At 40.1% G+C, this 25,069-nt stretch overlaps 1 protein-coding gene across 3 annotated transcripts in view; it reads right to left on the bottom strand.

Moving 5' to 3' along the window:
* Positions 1-812: 812 nt before the first annotated feature.
* Positions 813-25,069, bottom strand: part of UNC93A (unc-93 homolog A) — a 28,713-nt gene continuing 4,456 nt past the window's right edge. Inside the window, exons 2-11 of one of the 3 annotated variants that reach the window (XM_072927161.1) lie at positions 23,989-24,191; positions 22,236-22,335; positions 20,497-20,678; positions 19,512-19,741; positions 16,351-16,476; positions 13,768-13,985; positions 12,501-12,636; positions 10,829-10,960; positions 5,611-5,900; positions 813-3,942 (exon numbers count right to left, since the gene is read on the bottom strand). In XM_072927161.1, the coding sequence (XP_072783262.1) occupies positions 5,635-5,900; positions 10,829-10,960; positions 12,501-12,636; positions 13,768-13,985; positions 16,351-16,476; positions 19,512-19,741; positions 20,497-20,678; positions 22,236-22,335; positions 23,989-24,056 (1,458 nt within the window). In that variant the 5' untranslated portion in view covers positions 24,057-24,191 and the 3' untranslated portion in view covers positions 813-3,942; positions 5,611-5,634. Of the gene's footprint in view, positions 3,943-5,382; positions 5,901-10,828; positions 10,961-12,500; positions 12,637-13,767; positions 13,986-16,350; positions 16,477-19,511; positions 19,742-20,496; positions 20,679-22,235; positions 22,336-23,988; positions 24,192-25,069 lie in introns of those variants that run through there. The other 2 variants (XM_072927162.1, XM_072927163.1) reach the window with 2 other exon arrangements.

Below are 25,069 nucleotides of genomic sequence, written 5' to 3'. Positions count from 1 at the left end.
AGTTAAAATGCTGACACTCTTTTTGTTTCTGTAGTAAATCAGAAAACATGCTTTCCTCACAGCTTTTAGCCTTATATCACTGTTTACTATTGAATAACCCATCACTGAATCACAGAATCCTGTGGATAAGTAATCCCTCCTAATTGTAAGCTAAATAAGGAACAATTTTATTATCATGCTGCTTGCTCCTTGCTTCATTCATTAAGCACTCTTGACTCTAATTTCAGGAAACATTTTGGAATAATTTGGCCCTGCACAATGTGTGACACATGGGGAATATGTGCAAGGCAGTCCTTAGAGTTGTGCACAAGGGTGACCCTACTGAAGATTTTGTAGCACGTTTGCCAGCCTGTGTCTGACCGTGGTTTTACCAAGACTCCTTTTTTCAGGTGATATTTTATAGTATAATAATAAATGGATTTTTGACATAAAGGGTACACAGTGGATTTGGAAACAAGTAGGCAGGCAGTTCACCTGCATGAATGACAATCTCTGTCAGGTGTGTTATAACTGAGAGTCTTCATAGATGAGCTCTGACACATCCCACTTTGTTTTTCACAGGCTGATTCTCACACCCTCTCTCCTCCACCTTCCACTTGCCTCAATTAACCAGAAGCATGGCTCTATCATTTATAGTTCACAACTGTAGGAACAAAAATAACCCTAAATTAAGTGTGACTGCATATTGTGCTTAAACTGTAGCAACACACAGAGCTGCTTTTCAGTGGTTTACAATGGATTTACAATGAAATTTTCATTAATGTCAAAATGTAAATTCACATAATTCAAAAGTTTCACAAGTCACAGAATAGTTCAGGATTCGAATTACTTTATTTGAATGTGGAAAAAAAAAATATTTTGGGAAGGAAATACATGTTTCTCTCTCCACTCTCACATTTGGGACTCTCTCCTATGATGTACTTATGTCATAGCTGTCCAATGCATAGAGAAGTGTCCAGGAGGTTTTTCAGGAAGCCTGGGAAGCAGGACAGTGGAGTTAGAAGCTTAAGGTTACCACAGAACTTTATTTCCTGTGAATCCTTTGCCCTCTAGTGTGTGGGTTAAAAATAATCCTGGACCATCTTACATTCTATAGTGAGGGAATTGTTGCCTAAAAAAAGAACGGATTTGAAGCAAGCTTTAGTCCAGGGTGGGAGGAATAAGGCTCCTATTGGAAAGAGGAGGCATCATTAATGGCTGTGACTGTGGCCAAAATTTGAACTTCTGTAAACAATGACTTTCCATATAGCAAAATAAGATGTAATTCTGTATTCCAATATTAATATTTATATGAATACGAATATATTTAGTGATGTTCTACAATTAGACCTTCAATCTCAGTTTTAAACTGGTGTTGGAAGGGAGGCAGCAAGATCTAAACTGCACTGGGATTATTCCTGAACATCCCCTTATAGATAAGAGACAGACTGAATCTGAATTATCTTTAGTGACAGCTTTCCTTGAGTGAGGGTTTATAGTGAACAGGAGATAAACATGGTAAGCAGTTCCTAAAGTATGGTCATGATGTAGTAGGTCTTACATAAAATACCATGAAGGAGTAGTAGCCTTGCTGTGTCTGTTGCAGTCATTCATTCTTTCCAGCCCCAGAAATTCGAGGTTGCTGCTGAGCTTACATACAAACCTAATGTGATGATCCCAGAAAATGATGGTTAGTTTTCCTTCCACTATCTTTCCTGGGAATTCTTTCCTTTGCCTGCTTATTAAACAGCACTATGTCACATGCTAAGTAAAAAATGAGTAACAAACAAGCAAACAACCAACCGGAAAACAAAAAAGACAGACCAAAAAACTCAACCATACCAAACTAAACAAGACTTACAGTAGCTGGGGCAAACATTCTTAAATTAAGAAAAAAAATCATGTAGTTTGTCACAGCCATGGTAATAATTTGGATGAGTCACCTTACAGACTGCAGTTAGCTTTGTCTTTTCTGCACTGCTCAACAATGCTTTTAGCAGTGTTTCTGCTATAGAACATGCAGCCAGCGTGTGGTAAACTGTGCCGTCACAGTCTCCACTAGGTAATCATAAATTAAGCTGTGGATAATGTCTGAACAATGAAGCTTTCTTTGGTAGTTTTTTCGTATCACCTTGTATTAATGAACTTCTTTCATACCTCTGGCATTCAGGGAATGAAATTAAACTTCAACATTCAGGGAATGCCAGTTTACAGGCAATTGGCTCACCAAACCTAGATATAACAAATGTCTGCTTCTATTTCCCAGATAATTAAATGCCAAGAAAGGAAAACAAACCACTTTAACTAACAAAGAACACCTATCAACTTTTGAGAAAGCTGTATCACATATTAGCAGAAGCTCTTGAAGTGCAGTTATGAAGCACTGACACTACTATTAGGCATCGGTCTAAATGAATGAAGATAAATTTCTCTCACTTCAATATGTATAAATGTGTGCCCAGGTGGACCCTCATCTTTTCACCAGCCTTCATTCCCAATGGGTTCTATGTTCAGCCCCTTCCTTAATAATTTGTAAACCCACCCGTGAGTTTGCAGATATTCTTCCACAACGCGGAAACTACCACAGCTGTCTCTGACCGTGCCCCAATATGACACCCATGTTCTGCTGCTGCCAAGCAACACCCAGAAGCAGAGAGCTTGGAATCATAGAACCAGAATGATTTGGGTTGGAAGGAACCTTAAAAACCATCTAGTTGCAACCCCTCTGCATTGGGCAGGGACACCTCCTGCTAGCCCAAGTTGCTCAATGCCCCATCCAGCCTGGCCTCCCCCATGAGGAGAGCAGAATGCCATTCTCTGTGACATAGTGGAACACAGAGCATTCAGTAGATAAATATCAACAGGCTTATTATCCATTGCCTGACTTAGAGCTCTTGAAGGTTTCAGGCACATGACTGGGGAGGGATTCATTTGGGTACCCCTGCTAGACTGAAGCAGGGCTCGTGGAGTCTTTCTTGGCCATGAGAGAGCAGATGTCTCACGCCACAGCAACCTCAACTATCATTTATTTTCATACATTTCAGTGAATATATGTTGCTAGCTGCCTAAATATTTTTTATATATACTATGCAGCAAAATCCCTACAGCCTTTCCAATAAACAAAACCATATAAGTTTTATAACTGTGTATTGGCCATGCATAACAATGTAAGTGACAATTTTCATTTAAGTCATCTCCAAGACTGCTGGGCACCTTTATATTCATCCTGTTCCAGGCAAAAGCACGTTCATTGCATTGCTGCCTGTAGCTGTGGCTTTCATTCCCAAAATAACAGAATTTTTCTTTATGGTCCTTGTGAAATTGAAGAGTTGTCATTCAGGAAATGACTACATAAAATCCTATGAAAAGTCAAGCGTGAAAACCAGCTCCTTAAACCACAGGCCATAATGTCCTATCTCCTGTGCTGATTCAATGTCAGTGATACTGAGGTCCCCAACAAGGCCAGAACATCTTTTTCCTGCTCCTTTGCCCCAGAATTTTATTGCTGAGCATGGCTTCATGTGGCATGGGATATCCCTTCCATCACTCTGTCTCAGCTGTCCTGGTTTTGCCACCTTCCCATTTCTTGGGCACCTGCAGCCTACTCACTGAGAGGGAAGAGTGGAGAAATAAAGAAAACCTGAATGTTCTGCAAACACTACTCAGCAATAGCCAAAACACTGGTGTGTTACCAACACTGTTTTAGTTATAATAATCTGAAACACAGCACCATATGGACTGCTACAAAGAAAATTAACTCCATCCTAGCCAGACTCAGTACAGAACTAAAAAGAGAAACTACAAAAAAAAACCCTATATAGTGAGGTTGTAGAGCATCTCATGTAGTAGAATCCTGACTTCTTTGTTGCTACAAATAAAAGGTTATTACATTCACACAGATGGGTTTTCCATCATGACGTTGACCTCAGAAATCCTCTGCTTCACTTGCCATTGAACATCACTCTGTAACAGAGAATCAGAGGAGGATTCAGAGATGCAATGAAACACGATGTTGTGTTTCTTTATGAGAGGGAAGCAGTGTGGAGTGAAAATCAGCAGCAGCCTAGAGTATCCATCTGTGCATGCTGAGCAGATAGGAGGCTGTCAGGATCCTTCAGCCACAATAGTTTTGCCATTTGTATTTCCAAAAGAGAGATCAACAGCATGTCTTTGAGCTGACAGGGCAAAGGTGTAAGAGAAAGCTGCACATGTGAGGCAGCCCACCTGTCACCCTCTTTTCTGCAGGACATAATGAATTTTACTTTATTGTATGAGACCTGGAAAAATGCTCATCATGTGAAAAGCCATGAATCAAAACAAGTAGAGTCTAAAGGGGAGTCCAGATGGTTGGGAACAGAAACATAAGAAAGATGGCAAAGTAGCATGAAGCTTGTTGCTGTTTAAAAGACATAACAATTTGGGGATTTTTGTCACACAAATTGTGTTATTGTTGTCACACCATGTGGTGTCTCATCTTCCTGTAGTGGTGAGTAACTGAGAGGAAGTAGTTTCAAATTATTTCCATTGCAGTCAACAACTTAGCTAGCTAAATGTAGGTTATTTCCAGAGGCAGCACTAGCCTTGGACATGAAGAGCATTTGTCTGCAATTCCTTTGGTGCTGTCTGCCTCACACAGAGAATCTGAATGTGCCATTACCAGTAATGAACATAAAGTCTGTACATTGCTCTCTCATTAAGATGCAGCAACTCTTTGCAGTAAAACACAAAAATCCATATCTAGAAACAATATGGGTAAAATTAAAGAGAAGTTGAAATTAGATGAGCCACTGCAGGATACGTATAGATCTCAAGAACTTATTACAGTGTAAGCCCATCTTCTTTTTCTCCCTTTCTCTCTGTGACTTGCACTGCCACCTGCACCCTTCTCATGGTGAGATTCCCCATGACCTGGCTGCTCATCTTGAAAACAGTTCTGTCATCCAGGGGGATGGGAAAGTGGGCCAAGGTCATAATCACTGAAGTATTTTGTCTTGTAGAAGGCATCTCTTTTAAGATGAAGTTGCTGTAAGTGGTGACAGAAATTTTTGAGACAGGAAAATCAAAAGAGAAAGAGTGCTGAGATAGAGGGATGACATGGTCAGATTCACAGCTGTCTGCTGACCTAAGACAGGTTGGTGGACTCGGTGGTTAGTTGATTCTGTGGTGTGCAGATATGAACTGCAGATATAGGCAGTCTACAGGCTGACATAATTTACAACAGGCGTTAAAGAATGCAGCATAAAAACAACATAAATCTTTATAATTAATGGTTCCATGAAATGATGTGTGTTAATTGCAATCAACAGAGCAACCCCAGTTGCTTCCTTCATTCTGCATGTGGTTTGACTGTAAAGCTATACCAGGTCTTACCTACAGAAACAAAAAGGTAGAGGACTTAAGGAATCTTGCTGACATTTGTTAAGAGTTTATTAATTAGTTGGTCATCTTGCTGAAAAGGTAAAGTCAGATAATCTACCCTTATAAAGGTGAGATGTCAAAGGAGGTTTTTACTCGTTAGACATTTGCATTATAATGGCCTTGAAATCTGTTCCTTTATCATCTTTCTGGATACAGTACACACTGGAACACCCTTGCAGACATGCCTGTAAGAAGCTGGCCAATTTGCTTTACCTCCATCACTCTGACCCTGTTGAACTACATATGTGTTTCCTGGGAGTGGGGTCCTCCATTTTCCTTCTTTGCAGCAGCAGGTGTCCCAGGGGAGCTTTTAGCCTCGAGGTATTCCACTGCTCCGTAGGTCACCATGGACAGCACAAGCACAGACAGTACAATGTACGTTTTGATGTAGACTTGCAATTTGGTGCTGTAAGCAAAGGCGATGACAAATCCAACTGATTCCCAGAGACGGTAATTTGCAAAGGCAGCCTCCTTGTTTTTCTCAAATAAAATGCCATAAAGTGCTGGAAGGAAGGAAGGAAGAAAGGAAGTAAAAACATGTCTTGTGAAGATTAAATCTGAAACCACATATTTTCTGCAAAGGGAATAAATAGAGCACAATGGAGAAGACAAACACTCCCTCATAAATGTCAGAGAAAGGAAAATACAAGCCATTGTTGTGCTTCTGTGAATTGTAACAAGTTAATAACAAAACAAACACGACAAAACAGAGAACATGGAAGAAAAGGGGAACAAAACGCAAGGATGTGATCTATTGAAGTAAGATGGCAAGACTTCTTTTTTGATACTATTAGCTACAAAAATCAAGGGTTTTGCACTGAAGAACAAGTAAGTAAGGAGAAAAAGGAGGCCTTGACATTGTAGAATCTCTGTTTATAACTATTGATAAGCTCATACCAAATCCTTACAGGCTTTCACAACATGGGCCCAGATTAAGCATGCAGGTAAGACATGTGTCTCTTAATCAACTATGTTTTCAAATTTTCAGCTCATGGATGGGTTAGCAAAAAGAATACTCTTGATGCATACAGAACTTCCAGGCAGCAACTGGAAAATTTACTTGACATTTCAACTGATCATCCTAATGCAGTTGTGTTCACTGGGAAGCTCCCAATGAGCTCAGTCAGTTGCCCACCCACCACTGGGATCCAGGGAGGGATTCCAGCCTCCAGGTCTGACTAGTGAAGCACATAGGGAAGGGGAGAGAGCTTGCTTTCCTCTGGGTGCAGAGCTAGCACCATTGTGGTAAAGAACAGGGCATTGACTCAGACGTGGTGTGCACAGAGGGAAGGAGAAGAATATAATGAACTTTGACTCTTTTCATCCACTTGTCTAACAACACATTTGCTTGAAATATGTACATTCATGTCGGAACTCAAAATGTCCCTCAGACATTTTTAGAGGTTCCAGGCCTTGGTCAGAAGCATTTTAGACCCTGGCAAGCAGCAGAAAACAGCTGTGATCTTGAGTTTGAACCATGGAATGAATTACCAACTTTAAAGGTGGAACAAGCAGTCACAGAGGGTTAGATGGTATAGTAAAAGTAGTCACAAATTAGAGGGTAAAATTTTTTAGTATTGTACAGGGGGGTTTTAACACCTGTACAGGGGGGGTTTTACTTTGTACAGGGGGGTCAGGAGTTCTAAGATGGAGGAAAGTGGGCCTGATCCTGTTCTTCCTCCTTCTTCTTCCTTACCTCCATGTTCTTGGTGATGTTGGCATTTTTCTATTGGTTTAGGCTGGGGACACACTGTTCAACGTAGATAATAGATATTGGCACATTATTGTAAATATAGTACACGTAATTTCTGGTATATAATGTTTGTACCATCCCACTGAGGGGCAGAGCCCCGCACACTGCCCTGCAGGACAGACCTGCGGCAGGGCAGCAGAACATGTTATAGATAAGCAAAAATAAACAACCTTGAAAACAGCACAGATGAATTATGGCTTATTCTTTGGCAACGGGGCAGAAAGACAGAGACTTTCTACAATCTCGGAATCACCAATACCCACAGATTCCGACACATTCAGTCAAAAGGCAAAGAGGAATGTAAAGTTCTCTGAAAAATCTGTGTAGACTCAACTACCCCTTCAATTTTGTTAAGTAGGGGGAGATTTCATCCGTATGAAAACTTATGTGTCCTGATGACTGCAAGAGGACATTTATTGAATTATTTCAATTTAGGCATGATGGAAAATCTGGACAAGTGCATCACAAGATGTACTTAGTACATTAAACTGGCTGAGTGGAGTGTAGATAAGATAGTACTTAATAGTTTTACCTAATAAATGAAAAAGTAAAAGTTCTTAATAAATTCCCTGATATGCCCAGTGTTATCTTCTGGAAAGGTATTAGGAAGGTTTCTAATGCCATGGCAGTTCTGTGTCTAAAGGTTCTCTGGTTTTCAGCTGATGCATATTTGGTATTTTGAAACTAATTGTCTGGATGAGCTTCAGCAGGACCTGTTGGGCTGAGTGGGTGGAGAGGCTGCTAGTTCTGAAATGTCACAGTTCACTTCCATGGAAATTATCCTGTTTTTTTGCCATTGCCTGTTTTCCTACTTGTTCCCCTGGTACTAGTAGCATGGGTATATAACAGGACCGCTGGAAATTATTTGAGTCTGGGTTTTTTAACTCATTAGACTTATATCCTTTCTAAAGACACAAATCAGCCTGGAAAGAACTTGGTTTTACTGTAGTCCACCTGATAGTCCCGTGCTACACAATTGTTAGGCTCCAGGTACAATTTTTGTCAGTGGGTAACATCAGCATCTGTGCTCAAGTTAGATAAGAAAGAGCACCAGATGCTCTGAAACAAAGTAGCTTTTATTGGAAATAAGTGACAACATCCACACGTGAACACAAACATGTCAGGAAAGCTTTGTAAAATGAAGTCTTATAGGCTCACACCGTGAGCCTACATATCCTCTAGGGGGTACTCGAGTATTAAATATCCACAGGAGCACAAAACAAGCCAAAGAATGCCTTAAGTATGTGGCACTGTGCCATTTCTGTATTCACTGGTTAATCTACAGGTGCCCAAGCAACATTCATGGGAGCTTAGCAAAGGAAGGACCACAGACCTTGTAAACCAATGTTACTTTGGAGGTCTTATCTCACCTCATAGTCTTTGATGCTGAGAATTTCTTTTGTGATGTTTAAAACTTTTGAAGGAGATAAGACATTTAGTCCTATGTGGGTATGTCAAACTGAAGATCCTATTCTGGGATGCAGCATTTGTGGGGTAATGTCACTGCACCTCTCTATTAAGGTTTCATGTCATCACTTGATGTTTCACTGTGACAATGTGACAAAGCGATCTTTGTGTAATTTTATAAATGGGAGCTGTGAAACAGCTGAGTAAGGTACAGACCAAAAAAAGACACTATGCAAGGAAAAAGAACATTTGGGTGTTTTCCTACTGTGAAAAATTTCACACAAATGTGAAATTTCCACAAATATCTTGCAGGAATCTGGGAATGGAGATGACCTGAAACAGTGCTGTAGAGATTAATCCTGTCACATAATTGCAGAGCTCACTCATCATCACGTAAGCATGAGACATTGTCCACTGTCTTTGCCTCCTCTGTGAGGTTTGGAAATGATAGTCACTTCTTAGCCACCCTCTCCAATACTTAAGTCCTCTGTACTTACCCCTTTTTTCCCTAATGTACAGGTACATTTTTGTCAGTTGTGCAGGAACCTTACTGAGGAAACATGCTCCTCGAGGATATCTCAAATGTATGTAAATCCTAGAGAGAGGGTACAAAGCCCAGCCCTTTTCAGTGGTGTTCAAGAAAAGTGGGCAAGAGGTGATGGGCATAAGTTGAAATATATGTGGTTTCCTCTGAACATCAGGACAGAACTTTCTACTATGACGGTGACTGAGCACTGTCCCAGGTTGCCCAGAGAGGATGTGTAGTGTCCTCCTCTGGAAAATATCAAAGGCTCCCTGGACATGGTTCTGAGTAAGTGGCTGTGCCTGGGTGGCCCTGCTTGAGCAAGGGAGTTGAAGTCTAGAGGTCCTTTCCAGCCCTAACCCCACTGTGATTCTGAAAGAAGCACAGTATCCAGGGACAAGGCTTTCTGGATAAGATAGAAGCAGGACAAAGGACAGGTCCTTCAAGTTCTCAAAAGTGTTAGGAAGAAGCTTGCAGAGCAGTTAGAAAGACAGTGACTGAAGAAGCAGGTAAAGAATGAACAGCTATACTTAAGAGAGAGCAAATCCTCACTGATATTCTCCTTCCATGACCCTGAGTATTATCAAGAGCACTGATTTAAAATTTTTACCTAAGGCACAAGCCTCTGATAAGGATGTGAGATGATGAGAGGGTGTCCCATGATGTATGTATTAGCTCTCCTCTAGGGCATATGAGCTGGAGCTGCTGGAGGGGCAGAGAAGGATGCTGGCCCTCGTGTGTAGAGGCAGGGACATCTGCTTGTAAGGAGATTACTGTCAATGCCAGGCAATGGACTGCCATATTTTCCATCTGGCTCTCCAGGAGGAACATGACACTTTATCTAATGGGTGAAATATTCTAAGGCCCTGAAACGACCAAAGGGTTCAGAGGAAGGAAGGCCAAGACACATAATCTGATGTGTGCCCAGAGGAGCACTTTTCCCTGAAGTGATTTTGTAATGATGTGATATAATTCCAGCTTAAATTTTTGCTTATGCATTGTGTGAGAAATATTATTCATTTTGATTTCTATAAAGGCTTCTGCCTAATAACTTTATCTGGTGCCACTAGTCCTGTAATTAGGAGATACAGTGAATTTCAAGTCATATTTTCCATACACTTAATTACCTTACTGACAGCTTTCCATACTTGACTCTTGTCCAGGCTAAAGATTTCTAGCTTTTTAGTCTTTCTTGAAGAAGTGCCCCATGACCTTGTTCCTTTTTATTGCCTACTTATGCATTGTCATATTGGATTATGAGTTTTGAAATGGAGTAAATCAGAGCTGTATGAAGTTATTTGGCTGCTATAATATTGCTTTCTGTGGTTTTCTCCTAAATTTTTTTCAATATCTCATAACAGACAATTTTCTTCTTCTCTTCTTGCTGAGCTTTGAGTTAATTTTTATCCAGAGTGCTCTCCTTTATTGCAAAAGACAGACTAAATGTATGATTCTTCTTAGTTTCTAAATTACTTTGAAATACTTATACTCCTCCAGAATATTTATTCTGAATACCCATTACCATCTTCTGCAGTATTCTTCTCTCTTCATCTTGGAAAAATTAGTTCGATGAGTATTTTGCATTCATACTCCCAGCTTGTTCTATTTCTTCTTCTTTTTAATGAGTTAACAATTTTTTAGATGCTGTCTTAAAGCCATTATCATTGTTAAGCAACATTGTTTCATAGATTCAAACATGCAGACTCTTATATCTCGAGAGAATACATTTCATTGTCACTGGGACTTACCATTAGTTTGTGTTTGCCAGACAGCATCAGATACGCCCCAAAGACCAGGGATTATGAAAAGCACAGCAAGCTGCTTGGGATCAGGTTTCCAGAGCAGTACTGTTATTATACAGCCTGTGTTCAGAATTGCAGCTGTTGATTTAGAAGGAAATAAAGAAGAGAAATATAGATGCAATTATAATCAGGACAGATTGTGGTAGATAACACATTTTTATTCTACCCCCAACGAAACCACAAGGCAATCTTAAAATCTTTCTGGTTCATTGAGCTTTGCACTGACTGAGTTGATATCACATGAAATACAAGATAATGCAGGCCTTTGACAGTGTCTAATTCATAATTCTAAGCAGCGTCCTGAGCTGAGAGATCCTCAGTGCTGATATGGTTGTAGCCAAAGGGCACGAACCACTGAGTAGGAGAAGGAGCTTCTGGAAGACTTGCAGTCACCATGTGAGGCATGTGGGAAGCGGGGCCAAACACCCTTCTGCTCTCCTTGTCTTAAATGAAGTTTTCATTTAGGGCCAGAGGGGACAGTTAAGGATTTCTAGAGGGTGGCTTTGAGTCTTTCTTTTGAAAAGTGGTTTGTAAATGAGTCAGAGATTTTTCCCCCCACAGGTGCACATTCACAGGCTGAGTAAAATGACCACTAAACAGAATTGAGAGGTTCAGAGCTCTTCCATTTCTAACACTACAGTTCTGGGTGAAATTTAATTGTTTATGGCTACTATGAGGTGTTTTTTGTTTTTTGGTTTTTGTGGCTTTTTATATCTGAGTTTTATAGACTGAGACACACACCTAGAACAGACAGAAGAATCTTTGAGCTAGTGACTATAACAGAAAGCACTCTAAATTTCTTCTTCCTTGTCCAGGTTTAAAATTTCCTGAGGAGAATATGCCTAGAATGTCTTGATGTATATTTATCTATTCAGTGATGTTTCTAATAACACAAATTATTGCACAGTGAAATTAGGTATTAGTCCACTTCAGTATACAGAGGCACGAAATATTTCTTGGTATTTTTTATGCCTCCATTACTCATTGGAAAAATATTCTCTGGAGGGGGAGATGTTCTTAAATATGCAAATCTTTTCTCAAGGCAACATGAAAATTACTGTCCCATACAAAAGCCCTTAAATTATTCTAGCTTGATACATGTCTTTCTTCTATTTTTCTAACTATAGAACAAGTAGTAAAAAGGACAGCAGGCCAACCTTTAAAAAGCTTCCTGAAATTTCACTCAAATTTCCAAGTTTGTAATTTCCTGAGACTCAGATAAGCAGTGACTTCCTTTCACTCCATAAGGGTGAGGAGGGTTCAACCCAGTGGAGAAATCCTACTTATGATGGTGTAATTCTCAACATCTGCATTGTAAGTCAATGCATTGACTGCATCAGAGCTATAAAGCATCAAAGCTATAGGGCACTTTCTGCATAGATAGAGCCCTCAAAAGCAGGCTGAACTCACATCACCAGCAAAGTGATGTTAGGCAAGGACAGCAATACAGTGCTTAACTGTGAGCTGAGCTGCCTCTCTTCTCATGAATGAAGTTTGTGAAGTCTGTCTCTAGACTGACTTTGGTTTTAATTGTAAGCTATCCCTTTGTATATGCAAAGGAGGGAGTAGTGGATGTGATTACATGTGGTGATCAGTCATTCAAGAAATCTTTACATACCTAATGCAAATAGAAGTTTTCTACCCGTGAACTGGGAGATCTTTCCAAAGAGCAGAGAGCAGAGGGAATTTATGGCTGCAAAGCAGATCATCATATAGCCAACGTAGTGTATCCCCAGGACACAGGTTATAAAACTCTGGAAGAGAAGGGATAGTGGTGTCACATTTTCTTTGATAAAAATAAACAGCTAAAGTTCAAGGATCTTAGCCTGAGTGTTTGGTAAATAGACAGCATGGACAAGATAAAAAGAGCACAGCTAGAGAGTTTGCTGACAAGTCCCTGGTGCATTTACATAGCTGGCCTTCTGTAGCAACTTTGCTACCCCAGTTCCCAATCAGTCTGATGCCATGCAAACAGGGGAATAGCAAGCAGAACAAATTTGAGCCATGCTTGCTGTACAAATAAAACTCCTGAAAGTAGCATTAGGAATTTTCTGCCCTTCCCATCTTAGCCCAAGAGATGTAAATTGACAATTGACACTCTGGTCATGACAGAGCAGTTCCCAAAAAGTAAGAGGACCTCTTCTATAAGAGCATATAACCAGTGGAGGTTGCCATGGAGTGCCCCTTTCAATCTCTTCCAACACAGCAATAAGTGCACCATCCCATCTGATTTATATGCAAGGTTTGAAAGCCTTAAGCATGAAAGAATCAGCTCAGGAAGGTTGCCCTCTTTCTTTTGAGGCTTTCTCAACAAATGCCAGGAGAACACACCTGCTGCATGTCTAGGTTTGTCAAGAAACTGGAAGAGCAGGGGTGGTTTTAATCACTTCAATCTGTCAGGCTCTGAACCTGTTGCAGTAGTGACTGGTGAGGGCTTTCAGCCAGCCATGTTGAGGATTAGCCTTCTTACTGTAAAGGTTGTCAAAATAAAATGTGTGGAATGTGGCTGACTTGCATTTATACAAGCTCTAGGGAAACCAGAAGAGGAAGGAAGATATGGAAGCTTTGCTGGCTTCTGGCTTTTCTCCCAGTTTGCTATTTACAACAAGGTGAAGAGTTTGAACCTGTAGCTCTCTGCTGTGGCATCCATTGGTGAGTTAAGCTCTCTACTGCATTCATTTTGAGGCTGTTCCAAGAGACATATTTACTGCTGTTTGAAGATGTCACTCAGAGGTCATTCACATAGAAGTAAGCAGTAATTTTGCAATCCACAAATCATCATTAAAAACATCTTTATTTGACAAGTAAATATTGATCAGATGTAATAGTAAGATGCAACAGCACAAGAAAATCAGACAGAAATATATTTTCATTTACATCCATACCTTTGAGTAGTCACCAGCAAGAAATGCCTGTTCAAACCCACTGTACATTGTCAGAGGGATTAGAAGACACTGTCTTTTATCTTTAAGATGCCGGAAAGTTGCTAGGAACGTAGACCAAAAGGATGATGCCTTTAGTTTTTCTTTCTCGGTCTGTGTTTGGTCAGATTTGATCTGGTCCAGAAATATAATAACCAGCAACACAGCTAGCACACCACTAGCTGAAAAAAAAAAAACCAAACCAAAATAAAACAAAAAGTTCATGAAAACCTGAGGAATGCTGAAAGAACGATAGGAAGTCGCTTGCTGCTGTTACTGTTCTGACTTGGTGCTTAGCTCTCTGTGGGATATTTTGGCAGCTGCCTCAGATTCCGCTTCAGTGTAAAGGCCATTTCAGTATAAACAAGAAGGCCTGATCTACATTCACATCTTCTGCATACAGCTGTGCACTGGCAAATCCCCTCAGCTTAGCTGTGGCTGGGCTGTTGTGACAGCCGCCGGGCCAGCTGCACAGCCGCAGAGGGTGATGGCTCTCCCTTCCAGGGCAGGCCAGGGCACAGTGATGGGAGCTGGCCAGAAACAGCTCCCTCGGGAGCTATCACAAGGCTTTAAATCAACAATACAGGGGAGTATTCACTTCCAGTGCCAAAGTTTTCATGGCTAGCAGGGCTCTTCTTTCAAATACATGGAAAGAAAAATAAATGCTGTCTTGAAGCCCAGTATATGTTGTGCCTTTTTTTTTTTTTTTTTGGCTCAGAACCATGCTTTGAGTATGGAATATATGCTGTTTTGAAGACGATAGTGAGCAGATCTAGTTAACTTGAAAAGATGGAAGTTACAGCTTTAAACCCATAATTTCCGAGCAGAAGCAGCATATAAAAGAATATATAGAGTATTTAATCAGAAAATGATCATGCATCTATCAGTCTAGATTTGTTGCTTGTGTAGAGAATCAAAACAATTTTTTTCATGGTATCAAGAAGATAACCATGCCTCATAATATACATGAGACAACCATTGATTAACAACTGATTGCTTCATTATGGATGCAGGGCATGATAATGTTTCCTCACTTATGCTGACTAGAATTCCATCCATGGAAAGAAGTACAGTTCAGAGTAAGATGAGAACCAGGCACCTCTTTCCATCCAGTTTGCTTTTTAATGTGCCCCTATGTTGTGTGTATGGACATTGTCTCTACTGTGAACTTTTACTATCCAAATACATCAGCAGATTTATAATAATTGCCTTATTTTTTATTGCTGATTATTTTTCATCCATGTGTCCTAGGATTTCTCCAGCATCCTGGTTCTCCACTGTGGCTGAGCTGTAAATCCTTCGTGATTCAAGTCATTATTGGTACTGCCAGAGTGTTTATTAGTACTTATGGACTAATTGCTGGACTTAAATAGGTGAGAGCAGGACACCCACATTTCCAGAGAAATATATATAACAAATATGTTAAATGAATCAAGATCAATTATAAGAGATAATGGCATGGCTTAATAGCAGTTGGTATGACCATAAATAGGAACATTCACAGTCCGTGAGAAAGCAAAACAGCGGAAGAGTTATCCCTTATTGTCTCCACCCAAGCTGGGCAAGATAACTACTCAGCCACCAAATTGAGGACACATTTAAAAAATGTCTGTGAATGAAATATTTAGCCAGTTACTTTCCCTTGAGGTAAGAAATGACATCTCTTTTATTAAAGGCTTAAAAGAAAAATGAAACCCCACTGACACAGGGTCAGGAAGAAGCAGGGTTGCATTCACTTTGCATGCACAAACCCTAAGGGAGTGCTGTATATGTTAGTCATCAAATTTAAATTTAAACTTTACAGACAAACATGCCTTTAGCAGAAAGTCATCGGCTCCAGTACATTCTGTGAGGAGAGTGGGGGCATATTTTTTACACTTTCCCACAAATTATGAATGGAGGATGAGGACAGAGGAAGAGTTTTCTGCAGTGCCCTTGTGCACTGAGATTTGGCCCTACCTGGATCACATACACTCTGTCGGAGTGTATGGCGAATTCTATTCTTCTGCTCCGCACAGAGACTACATCTATGTTCAGAAGCTGTGAAAATATTTTGACAGAGCAAAGGTGTACATTGCCTTACCAGATATTTTCCTTTATCCAGAGAATAAATTCTTTTGATTGGGATACTTTCTGTAACTTTCCTCACTCAGCTAATCCTTGCATATCTATTTATTTCTTTTAATGGCATCAGCTTCCCTGTATTTAATTATTTTCTAGCCTTGTGCAAGTAAGGTCTATAGCAGCTGTAGTTACTAAGTGGGAGATATGCCAATTTGCCTGGCTGAATTTGGGTTACCACACTGGGCTTCAGCTTTACTCCAGGTGAAAAATGTAAAGAATATATTTCTCCTTTAGATAAAAATAATACAGCTCTGGCAAAAAGCATTAGAACTATTTAGGAAGGAGTTGTGTATAGCTCTCACATATCTCATTCTCCTTTAATAAATTGAATTGAAGGAGAAAGTCAGAAATCTGCAAAGCCATGCAAGATTCCACTGCTGCTAGGCTCTCCATCAGTGATTAAAGACTGTGTGGATTACTCACCAGTATAGACCCCTACCAGTGTGTAGATTAAGGAGTCAGAGGGTCTTTCTGACCCAGTGCTGTTAGTGGCATCAGTCAGGCAATCGTATGCTCCACAGCATTCCAGGTCTTCTTCTGAGATCTCCCCTAATTAAGAACCAAAAGAAAGGCAGGCCAGTGAAGAGATAAGGTAAGTGCACACTATGTGCAAGGATATGAGGATATAAGGAAGATCCTTATACTTAGTGATTGGTCCTGGCTTTAAGCCTTTCTTGATTAGAGATATTTAACTTCAGAATCCCCATTTAACACACAAAAATTTGGTTTAAGAGAAAAAAAGGAGACTCTGAATTAATGGTTACATGAGGGCAGGGACTAATGTTAGAGGCTGAAATCTGAATCCAAGCTCATTTTGTGGTATTCAAAGTTTGGGTATATATTTTTACCTCTTAATCATAATACCTCATGAGATAGGTCTTTAAGTTTACACCAGCAAGGGACTAATGGACTTCAGTTCTTACAGCCACCTCACACTTTCCCTCTCCAGATAATTTCTGTATATGCTATAGGGACAGAAACCACCTCAAGACATCTTTTTTTTTTTTTTTTTTTTTTTAATAAATTCCAATTATGATTACTCAGTATTGCAGTCTTCCAAGTAGCCTGCTTTTCCTGACTTTATTATTTTACTACTGCCTTTATAATTTTCTGAGAGCACACTTGAAACTAACAGTTCAGCAGGCTTTGGAGTAAGACCTTTGCTTGGTGCAGTCCTATTGTTTTTATGCAGGGCATATGTCAAAGCCTCAAACACACATGTACTCACACACACTGTCACCAGCACACTGTGCCCACTTCCTCCAGTACCCTATTGGTAAAGAATAAAGGCTAACCCAAAGTGTAAGCCTGAATAAACTGTCTAGTGGAGGAGGATGATCCAAACCCCACAAAATAATTTTAGTGCTTTCACTGCAGAATTTGTCTCTAGTCCAAGCACAATAAAGGGCAATACAGCTGTACTTTGGCTGATTCCTTAAGGAAGAGCTGATCCATAATTTTTCAATTAAGCTTATTGTGTAACTACTTTTAGTGTATTTTTCCTGATCGCTTCCCATCAAAGCTGCTGTGATGTGAATCAGCTGCCTAACCAGCTTCATAAACAACTTTAGGTTCAACATAAAATAAAATGTAGTAATGTAAAGAAAATTATTACCTTATTATAGTCACTGCTACTACAGACCTTCAGCAAAAAATAGACAAACAGACTTTCAGCAAAATTGCCATATGCAAAAGGTGAGTCACATGAGTGAAGCGTGGAAATGTGTAAAACAAGTTTTTTATTGGTTCCTGCATCATCTGAAGATGAAGCTGCAAATGCAATTAATCATATGCAAGCTGCAGGGCAGGATTTGCGCTGTTTCTCTTGAATTAAAACCGTAATATTGTTGAGTGAGGAAGGATGACTCTTGTAATTTACACTGATTACTGTCTTAGGTTCTGGTATTACCTTATGATGTAACTTTGCTTTGCTGTGTCTGGATGCAGTGATGCAGGCAATACATCAAGAGTAGATAGATGTCTGAATTTTATGCATTTTGATTCTCCAGATACATGCTGTATTTTTCCTACTGCTCAGCGAAATTATGCATTTTAAGTACATGAAAATATGAATGGATGCCTTTGCACAATTCTCAGAGGAGAGAAAAAGAATTGCATGACTGGAGATTCTTACCCCCTCACCCCAGCAAAGAAGTTCCCTCTAGATTAAAGCCGTGTCTCACTGAGAAGGCACAGTAGTGAAACTCATGTTATAACTGCTCATCACTGTCATGAAGATGTGCAAGGCCTTTGGCTTTGAGAGCTGTTCACAGGAACACAGCATTTTTTGAAATTCTATTTAATAGATAAAAAAAATAAGTGTCTTTAGAGTTTGGAGCAACATCCTCAAAAGTAAAACTAGGAAGGGATTTACAAGACAAAAACCAGTGTTTTATTCCTCTTGTTAAACTTATGTGTGCTGTGAGGCAGAGAAGAGTCAAATGGCTGCAGTCTGTACAGACCCCACAGCTGCACCACTGCCTCTACCCTGCAAGTGAAATCAGGACACAATCCCTGCTGAGACATCGTGTGGCTCTGGGATCAGGTCAGCAGGGCTCCACAGCACTTGAAAAGGTCTGCCAGCATTTTGCTTCCATGGTGCTTCTCCTGTAGTTACTTAGGTTTCAAGGAAGCATGATTCTACCCTTGTGACAACTACTTTGTCATAAATCCAAAGATACAAAGATTAAAACCTGATGCCAGCTTCCTGACATTTAACCTAGTAGCTATTTGAGAATTCTTCAGAGGACGTACTGCTTAACTGAGATGGGAAAGAGGCAAGGTCTTGCTACTCTTAGTAGCAGTGTATATGGAAAGCTCTCTCCATGTCTGGAGAATGACCCTGTTTTGATTTTGAGGGGATGAGAAATGTACAGAAGACTGCAAAGATAAGACACCACAGCATTTTGAATCTCTAAGGTTGCATCCAAATATTAATTTATCTTCACAACTACCCTTCTAAAATTGATGCCAATTACATGCATGGGAAATGAGTGCACTGCTGCTGAGTGATTTCTTCAAGCTACATTGGCATCTGCTGTCTGAGCCTGAAATACAGCACAGGAGCCCTGGCACGCAGGCTCCTGCCAGCAGCTACTGCTATTTCTTCTTGACAGCTCTGTAGAGCACTCATTTTCAGCAAGCCCAGCAACCAGTCTGACAAATTTTGAATGCATAACAGGAAACTAACCCAATATTACAAGCTTTGCAAAAAGGTTGGGTCACTATTTTTTCTTTTGTTTTAAACCACTTTTAATAGAAGCCAGATGTGAAGGACTGTCACTACCCCCAGCCTATCTATGTTTTGCAATACAGGGTGGAATTCAAAGAGAATTCAATAGAGTTCTATTTTTTACTTATTTGTCTGAACTCTCTTTATGGCTGATTTTTGATAGAAAATAGACACTTTCAGAGAGAAATTTATCTCATTTATTTCAGACATCTATCCTCAGATGAGCTAACTCTCATCCAAAGTGCCTGTTTCCACTGACTATGAAAGCTCAGCTGCAGAAATCTACCTCTCATCTACCTAGAACTAGTTGATGTTTATAAAAAGAAGTGCCAAAATTTTAAATACATTTTACCTTGGTTGGAAGATTGGCTAAGGATCAAGGATGAGATAAGATTTCCCCAGACGCCGGAAGTCTGAAACACCAAAAAGAAGATCCCAAAGTATTGGTTGATAATGTCTTTTGCATTTTTTCCTGCTTTCTCGGCATATGAAGTGCCAGCAATAGTGAGGTAAGTGCATTTGGCAGACCAGAGTGGTGCTCCTCCTAAGCCCAGGATCACAGATGTAGGGATTAGTGTGTACCTGCCAAAGAACACTTTATTTAGCATAGTTGTTATCATTAGGATAATGATCATTTGCCCAAAGATCCAGCAGCAAAAATAGACATCAAAGAAATAGATTCATCCTTTTTATGATACAATAAATCTGCTAAATGGAATCAAGAAAAGGCCAGCCTTGTGCAGTTTAGGCTGTGCAAGCATATGCAGGTCTGTGCTCATGTGCCTTAACTTATCATAACTGAGAAATAAATTGCACATGCACTTCAGAAGATGGATATTGACAGCTTTCCTCTACAGAATTGCAACCCTTGTCTGGCTTGCAGAAGGTGGAGACCAGAAGTTGTTAGTCCACTTTTAGAAAGAGCTAGGCAGGAGTTAGCCTTCCCCTGTGGTCCACTTCTCTCAGAGCTACTGACTGGAAGATAGTCTTCCCTTCAATCTTTTCAAAAAGAACCCTAAAAGTATTTTGACTTTTAAATGAAACTTCTGTGTTTTTTTTACCCAAAGCTGAATCTCTGCTACAAACATGAGTTAGAGAAGCAGCTTCAGGTGGGTGTATGGATGTATTCATTCTGACTCTTTGCACATTTTCACCTCTCTGGTCCACCTAACTGGATTTATTTATCTTGATTTGTTCCAAGTAGCACCTTTTGCATCCAACTTTCTACTCTGCAACACAGAGCTAGAGTAGGAATGGAGAAGAAAAAGAAGAAAGAACTTTGCTCTTACTTATTTTGTTTGAACACAACAGTGAGAGTTAAAGTATTTAAATCATACCAGCTAGCATAGAAATTCCCTAGGGAGTAGGTGACGTAGCAGCACATAGAGACTGCAATGGTCCACTTGCAGCCCAGCTTCTTGATGATGATTGGAGGGAGGAACATGGACGATAAGGTCAGCGCAGCAAACAGAACACTTAGGGAAGCAACACCCAGGCCTTCTTCTGCATTGAGACTGCTCTGCAGGGACAAAAACAGTGATTGAGACAAATTTTATCACAGGTACATATTGCTATGGTGTACAGAGAGTGGCTTTGGGCAGAAATAAAGAGACACAGTTTTTGGGTTAGGTATTACTGTCTCATCTCCCCAAAACAGCCTGATTATGGACTTGGAATTTTCTTCAAAATGATAGACCATTTATGAAAACATGATACGAAACCAGGTGTGGATTGCTCAGATTCAAACTTTTGGTAAGTAATTCTTTAGATTATTTCATGTTATTGGTTTGAATTTCTCTTTGAAAGCAAGTTGAATGAAAGATAACCTCTTTTCTTGGCCTTCATTTGTTGCCTTAGGCAGGAATATTCTCAGATATGCATTGCAAGGGCTGGCATAGCAATAGTGGGAGATTCTTTGCTTTAAACTACAGGTCTGATAATTTCTAAGATTTTCGGAGGCCAAGGTCCAAATATCCTAATAAGCTTGCATAAGTCCTCAGTAGTTGAAAATAATTGATTCACCCACATTTTCACGAAGAAAGAATAACATTTTACTGATCTAACCAGGTTTTATAGTTTTATGCTCAAACTAGTTCTCCTCTTGTCTTGAGCTCTGAAAGTTGAAATGAGAAGATTAATTTGGGAGACCTGGGCAAGCTTGAAAAATGGGTCCATGCGAACCTAATGAGGTTCAACAAATCCAAATTCAAGGGTCAGGGCAATCCCAGACATCAACAGACTGGGAGAAGAACTCCCTGAGAGTAGCCCTGCAGGGGAGGACTTGGAAATTCTCTGCATGAAGACCTGGAAAAGACCAACAGTGTGCATTTGCAGCCCAGAAAGCCAGCTGCATCCTGGCCTGAATCAAAATAAGTGTGACCAGCAGAGCAAGGGAACGTCTCCCTCTACTCTGCTCTGCTGAGTCTCCATTTGAAGCATTTCCTACCGTTCTGGGCTCCCTGGCACAGGAATGACATGCACCTATTGGAGAGGAGGGCCATGAAGATGATCAAAAGGATGGACCATCTCTCCTAGACAGGCTGCAAGGTTGTTTCAGCCAGAAGAAGAGAAGACTCCAGGAAGACCTCATTGCAGCTTTACAGTACTCAAAGGAGACATTAAAAAGGGAGGATGTGACCTTTTACAAGGGCAGGTAGTGATAGGCCAAGAAAGGGCAACAATTTTAAACTAAAAGAGAGATTTAGGGTCGCTATTAGAATGAAAATCTTTACTGTGAGGGTGATGAGGTATCGGAACAGGTTGCCCGGAGAATCTATGGATGCTCCATCCTTGGAGATGTTCAAGCCCGGACTGGATGGAGCTTAGAGCAACCTGGTTTAGTGGAAGGTGTCCTTGCCCATGATGGAGGGATGGAACGAGATGACTTTTAAGGTCCTTTCCAACCAAAACATTCTGCAATTCTATGCTGTTTAGCAATGGTTTCCTGATTGTTTTGATTAATAGGTGATATACTTCAGTATGCTTTTGGAAGGGGGACTGGATGCTGAGGGGGTGGCACTGGAGAGTGTTGTAGGGGAATTAAGTTCTTGGTGGCTTCATGCAACACTTTACAAACCTGCAGTGGTTGTGCAGTCTGGCCATGCAGGACCATGGTGGCTGCCATGCAGCATGCTTGGAGACAGCCAGGTACCAGGACAGTGAGGTGAGGACAGTCTCTGTTAGACAGGGCAAAGGCATTTGAGAATTGGAGTGGTTGTTGTGTAAACAGGCAAATAGGCTTCCTGATCTCAGAGGTCTTATTTTTGAAACATCACATGCCTGGTTTTTTCAGCTACAACTTCCACAAATTAAAAACCAGGCTTCCACAATCATATGATTTTTACTGTCTGGGTTTTAGGGTTTTTGTTTTTTGTTTTTTTTTTTTTTTTTTTTGTTTTTTTTTGGTTGATTTTTTTTGTTTTGTTTTGGGTTTTTTGTGGAGTTTTTTGTGGTTTTTTTGTGTTGTTTTTTTTTTTCTGGGTTTTGTTTTGTTTGGTTTGGTTTGGTTTGGTTTGGTTTGGGTTTTTTTGCGGGGGGGTCTGGGTAGTGGACTATTGAAATGAATGATGAAAATTTTTAACATTCCAGTACTTATAGGCTCACAGATTCACAGAATATTCTGAGTTGGAAGGGACATACAGGATCATCAAGTCCTACTCTGAAGTAAATGGCCTGTATGGGAATTGAACCCCCAGCCTTGTTGTTCTTAGCACCAAGCTCTAACCAGCTGTTTCAAATGGTGGGACTGACTTGCAGCTTCTAGGGTTTATCTTCCCTTGCCTCATCAGTCTCCCCAACTCATAATACCTCCTAATAATCTAGTTTTGGGACTGTTTTTGCAGAACAGCCCTGAGTTCAGAATCTGCCAATGCCAGCAAAGAAAATCTGTTCAAGGAGAGAAGACAGTCCTGAAACGAGGTCAAGCCATTGTTATTGCAAACAAGTTCATCATGTTATGTATCAAGTTCCACCTTTAAGGCATACAAATTCCTACTCCATTTGGAAAATTCAATACAGTTGATCATGATCATATGTTAATATCCTGCCTAAAGTTGCTTTTCAATGTCTTCTATTCATTTATCAGCCATTAGACCAGCAGAGCCTTTAAGGCTGAGAAGTTTCTCCTTGTGTTTATCTACTCAGAAGCATTCATAGACAGCAATAGAAACTTTCAGTCTTTTATTTTGGATGAGCAAGTAAGCTCTATTGGTAACCTGAGTATTCGAGTCATTCTAGAAACCCATCTCTGCTACTATGTTTTAGGATGTTAATGCCAGTAAAGCCACATAAATGCCTTATTAAAAATAATATTTTTTACTATTATTTTATATCATGATCCTAGAAATTACTGTATTATTTTTATGCTTAAACAATTTAATGGTTTGAGAATAATTTTAATTATTTCACATTACTGTACAATAGTAATTATTATAAAATCTTAGCAATTTAGAAATATTCAAAACAAATCCTTTTCAGAAACTGAATTTCAGTTTTCCATTTGGCAGTATCTTCTTTTGAGAAAAGTCATGTCAGTTAAATTTTGTTTTCTGTTTCCATTGAAACAGGTTTTGTGGATCTAGAGTAGTAGCATGACACAAATATGTGAGCTATTTGAGAAACACTACAATAAAATATTTAGTAAATGCTGTGGATCCAGGTGAGGAATATTAACCTGCAGCAAGTTAATGTCCTAACCCACCTCATAAAAAATACTGTGCATGCCTTCCTCACAGACACCATGGAAAGACTGACGTGTTTCACACTACCAGTTGGCCTGATGCCCTTCCAGACCAGCTGTCCTGACAGCCAATGGGAGATGCGCCTCTTACCTGTAGACTCTGGAGTCCTGAGTAAGCAGTAAAGAGAAGTAAAAATCCGAAAGAAATGACCAAAACATTCTTAAAATTCCTTTCCATGTTGATTCATAGAAGACAAAAGGTCTGCCGGTGGGCAAAGCTGATCCAATTATTCCAGGGGATGATTTGAGTTGGAGAAAAACAGCTTATGCCTTGTTGGAAAAGGTCACTTTTTTCTGCGTTTGTAGAGAAGAGAGTTGCTAATTATTTGAAGATTGACCAGTGAACTTTACTTTTAAATAGTACTGAAAACTTCGTATGGAGTTGTTACTCATTCACTTGTTACTCAGGCAATAGCCAGCAGTCCCAAGGGCACCTATCATGTTTTTTTTTTACAGAGGTATATAAGTCTCTTGCAACACTTGCACCTATTTAAGTACTGAAGTAATATATTATATGGCTCTCCACTATGATCAGCACAGAAGAAAAAAATTGCAAGCTGTGAAATCACTTTCTGTCATAAAGATACACAAGTCCATAAGCGACAAAGATTAAATGATGTACTGAAATCTATGTCAAACCTCTTGCTTAACTGTATTTACAAAAGTGTGCTTCAAAATGAGATTGTGCTACAGCTCTGTCTGCATACACCAGCTCCATAACTGGGCAGCACAGAATCCCAAAGCTCCTGGGTACTTGGCAAGTGGGACAGCCTTCATTCAGGGGGAACCTTGGGGCTTTGGTCCCTCAAGTTTACCTCAAGTCATACTCATGAAATTTTTTTTTCCCAATCTTTCTCATCAATGCAGAAGCCAATAAAAACAAAGGTGGATTAAGTAGGTAACTGAAAAAGCAAGTTCCCCTCCCCTTCTCTGGCCCTAAGACTGGCAGGGCGAATGGACCCTTCCCGCATCTGTGGCACACGAGGGATTTGAACTTGGGAGCAAAGTGGAATCCAAAAATGTCCATTCTATGATGTAAACAGGTCTGTAGGGTGTCCACAGTGTCCATTGAGAATGCACAGCTAAGACTTAGTCTAAATCCCACTAGATGGCACAATTTTGCTTCCCACAGGGACATTCATGGATAAGGGGAGGAAGTTATAATGCATAAA

This window comes from Taeniopygia guttata, chromosome 3 (assembly GCF_048771995.1).
Source record: "Taeniopygia guttata chromosome 3, bTaeGut7.mat, whole genome shotgun sequence".
NCBI lineage: Eukaryota > Metazoa > Chordata > Aves > Passeriformes > Estrildidae > Taeniopygia > Taeniopygia guttata.
This window is presented reverse-complemented; position numbering and strand designations above follow the sequence as displayed.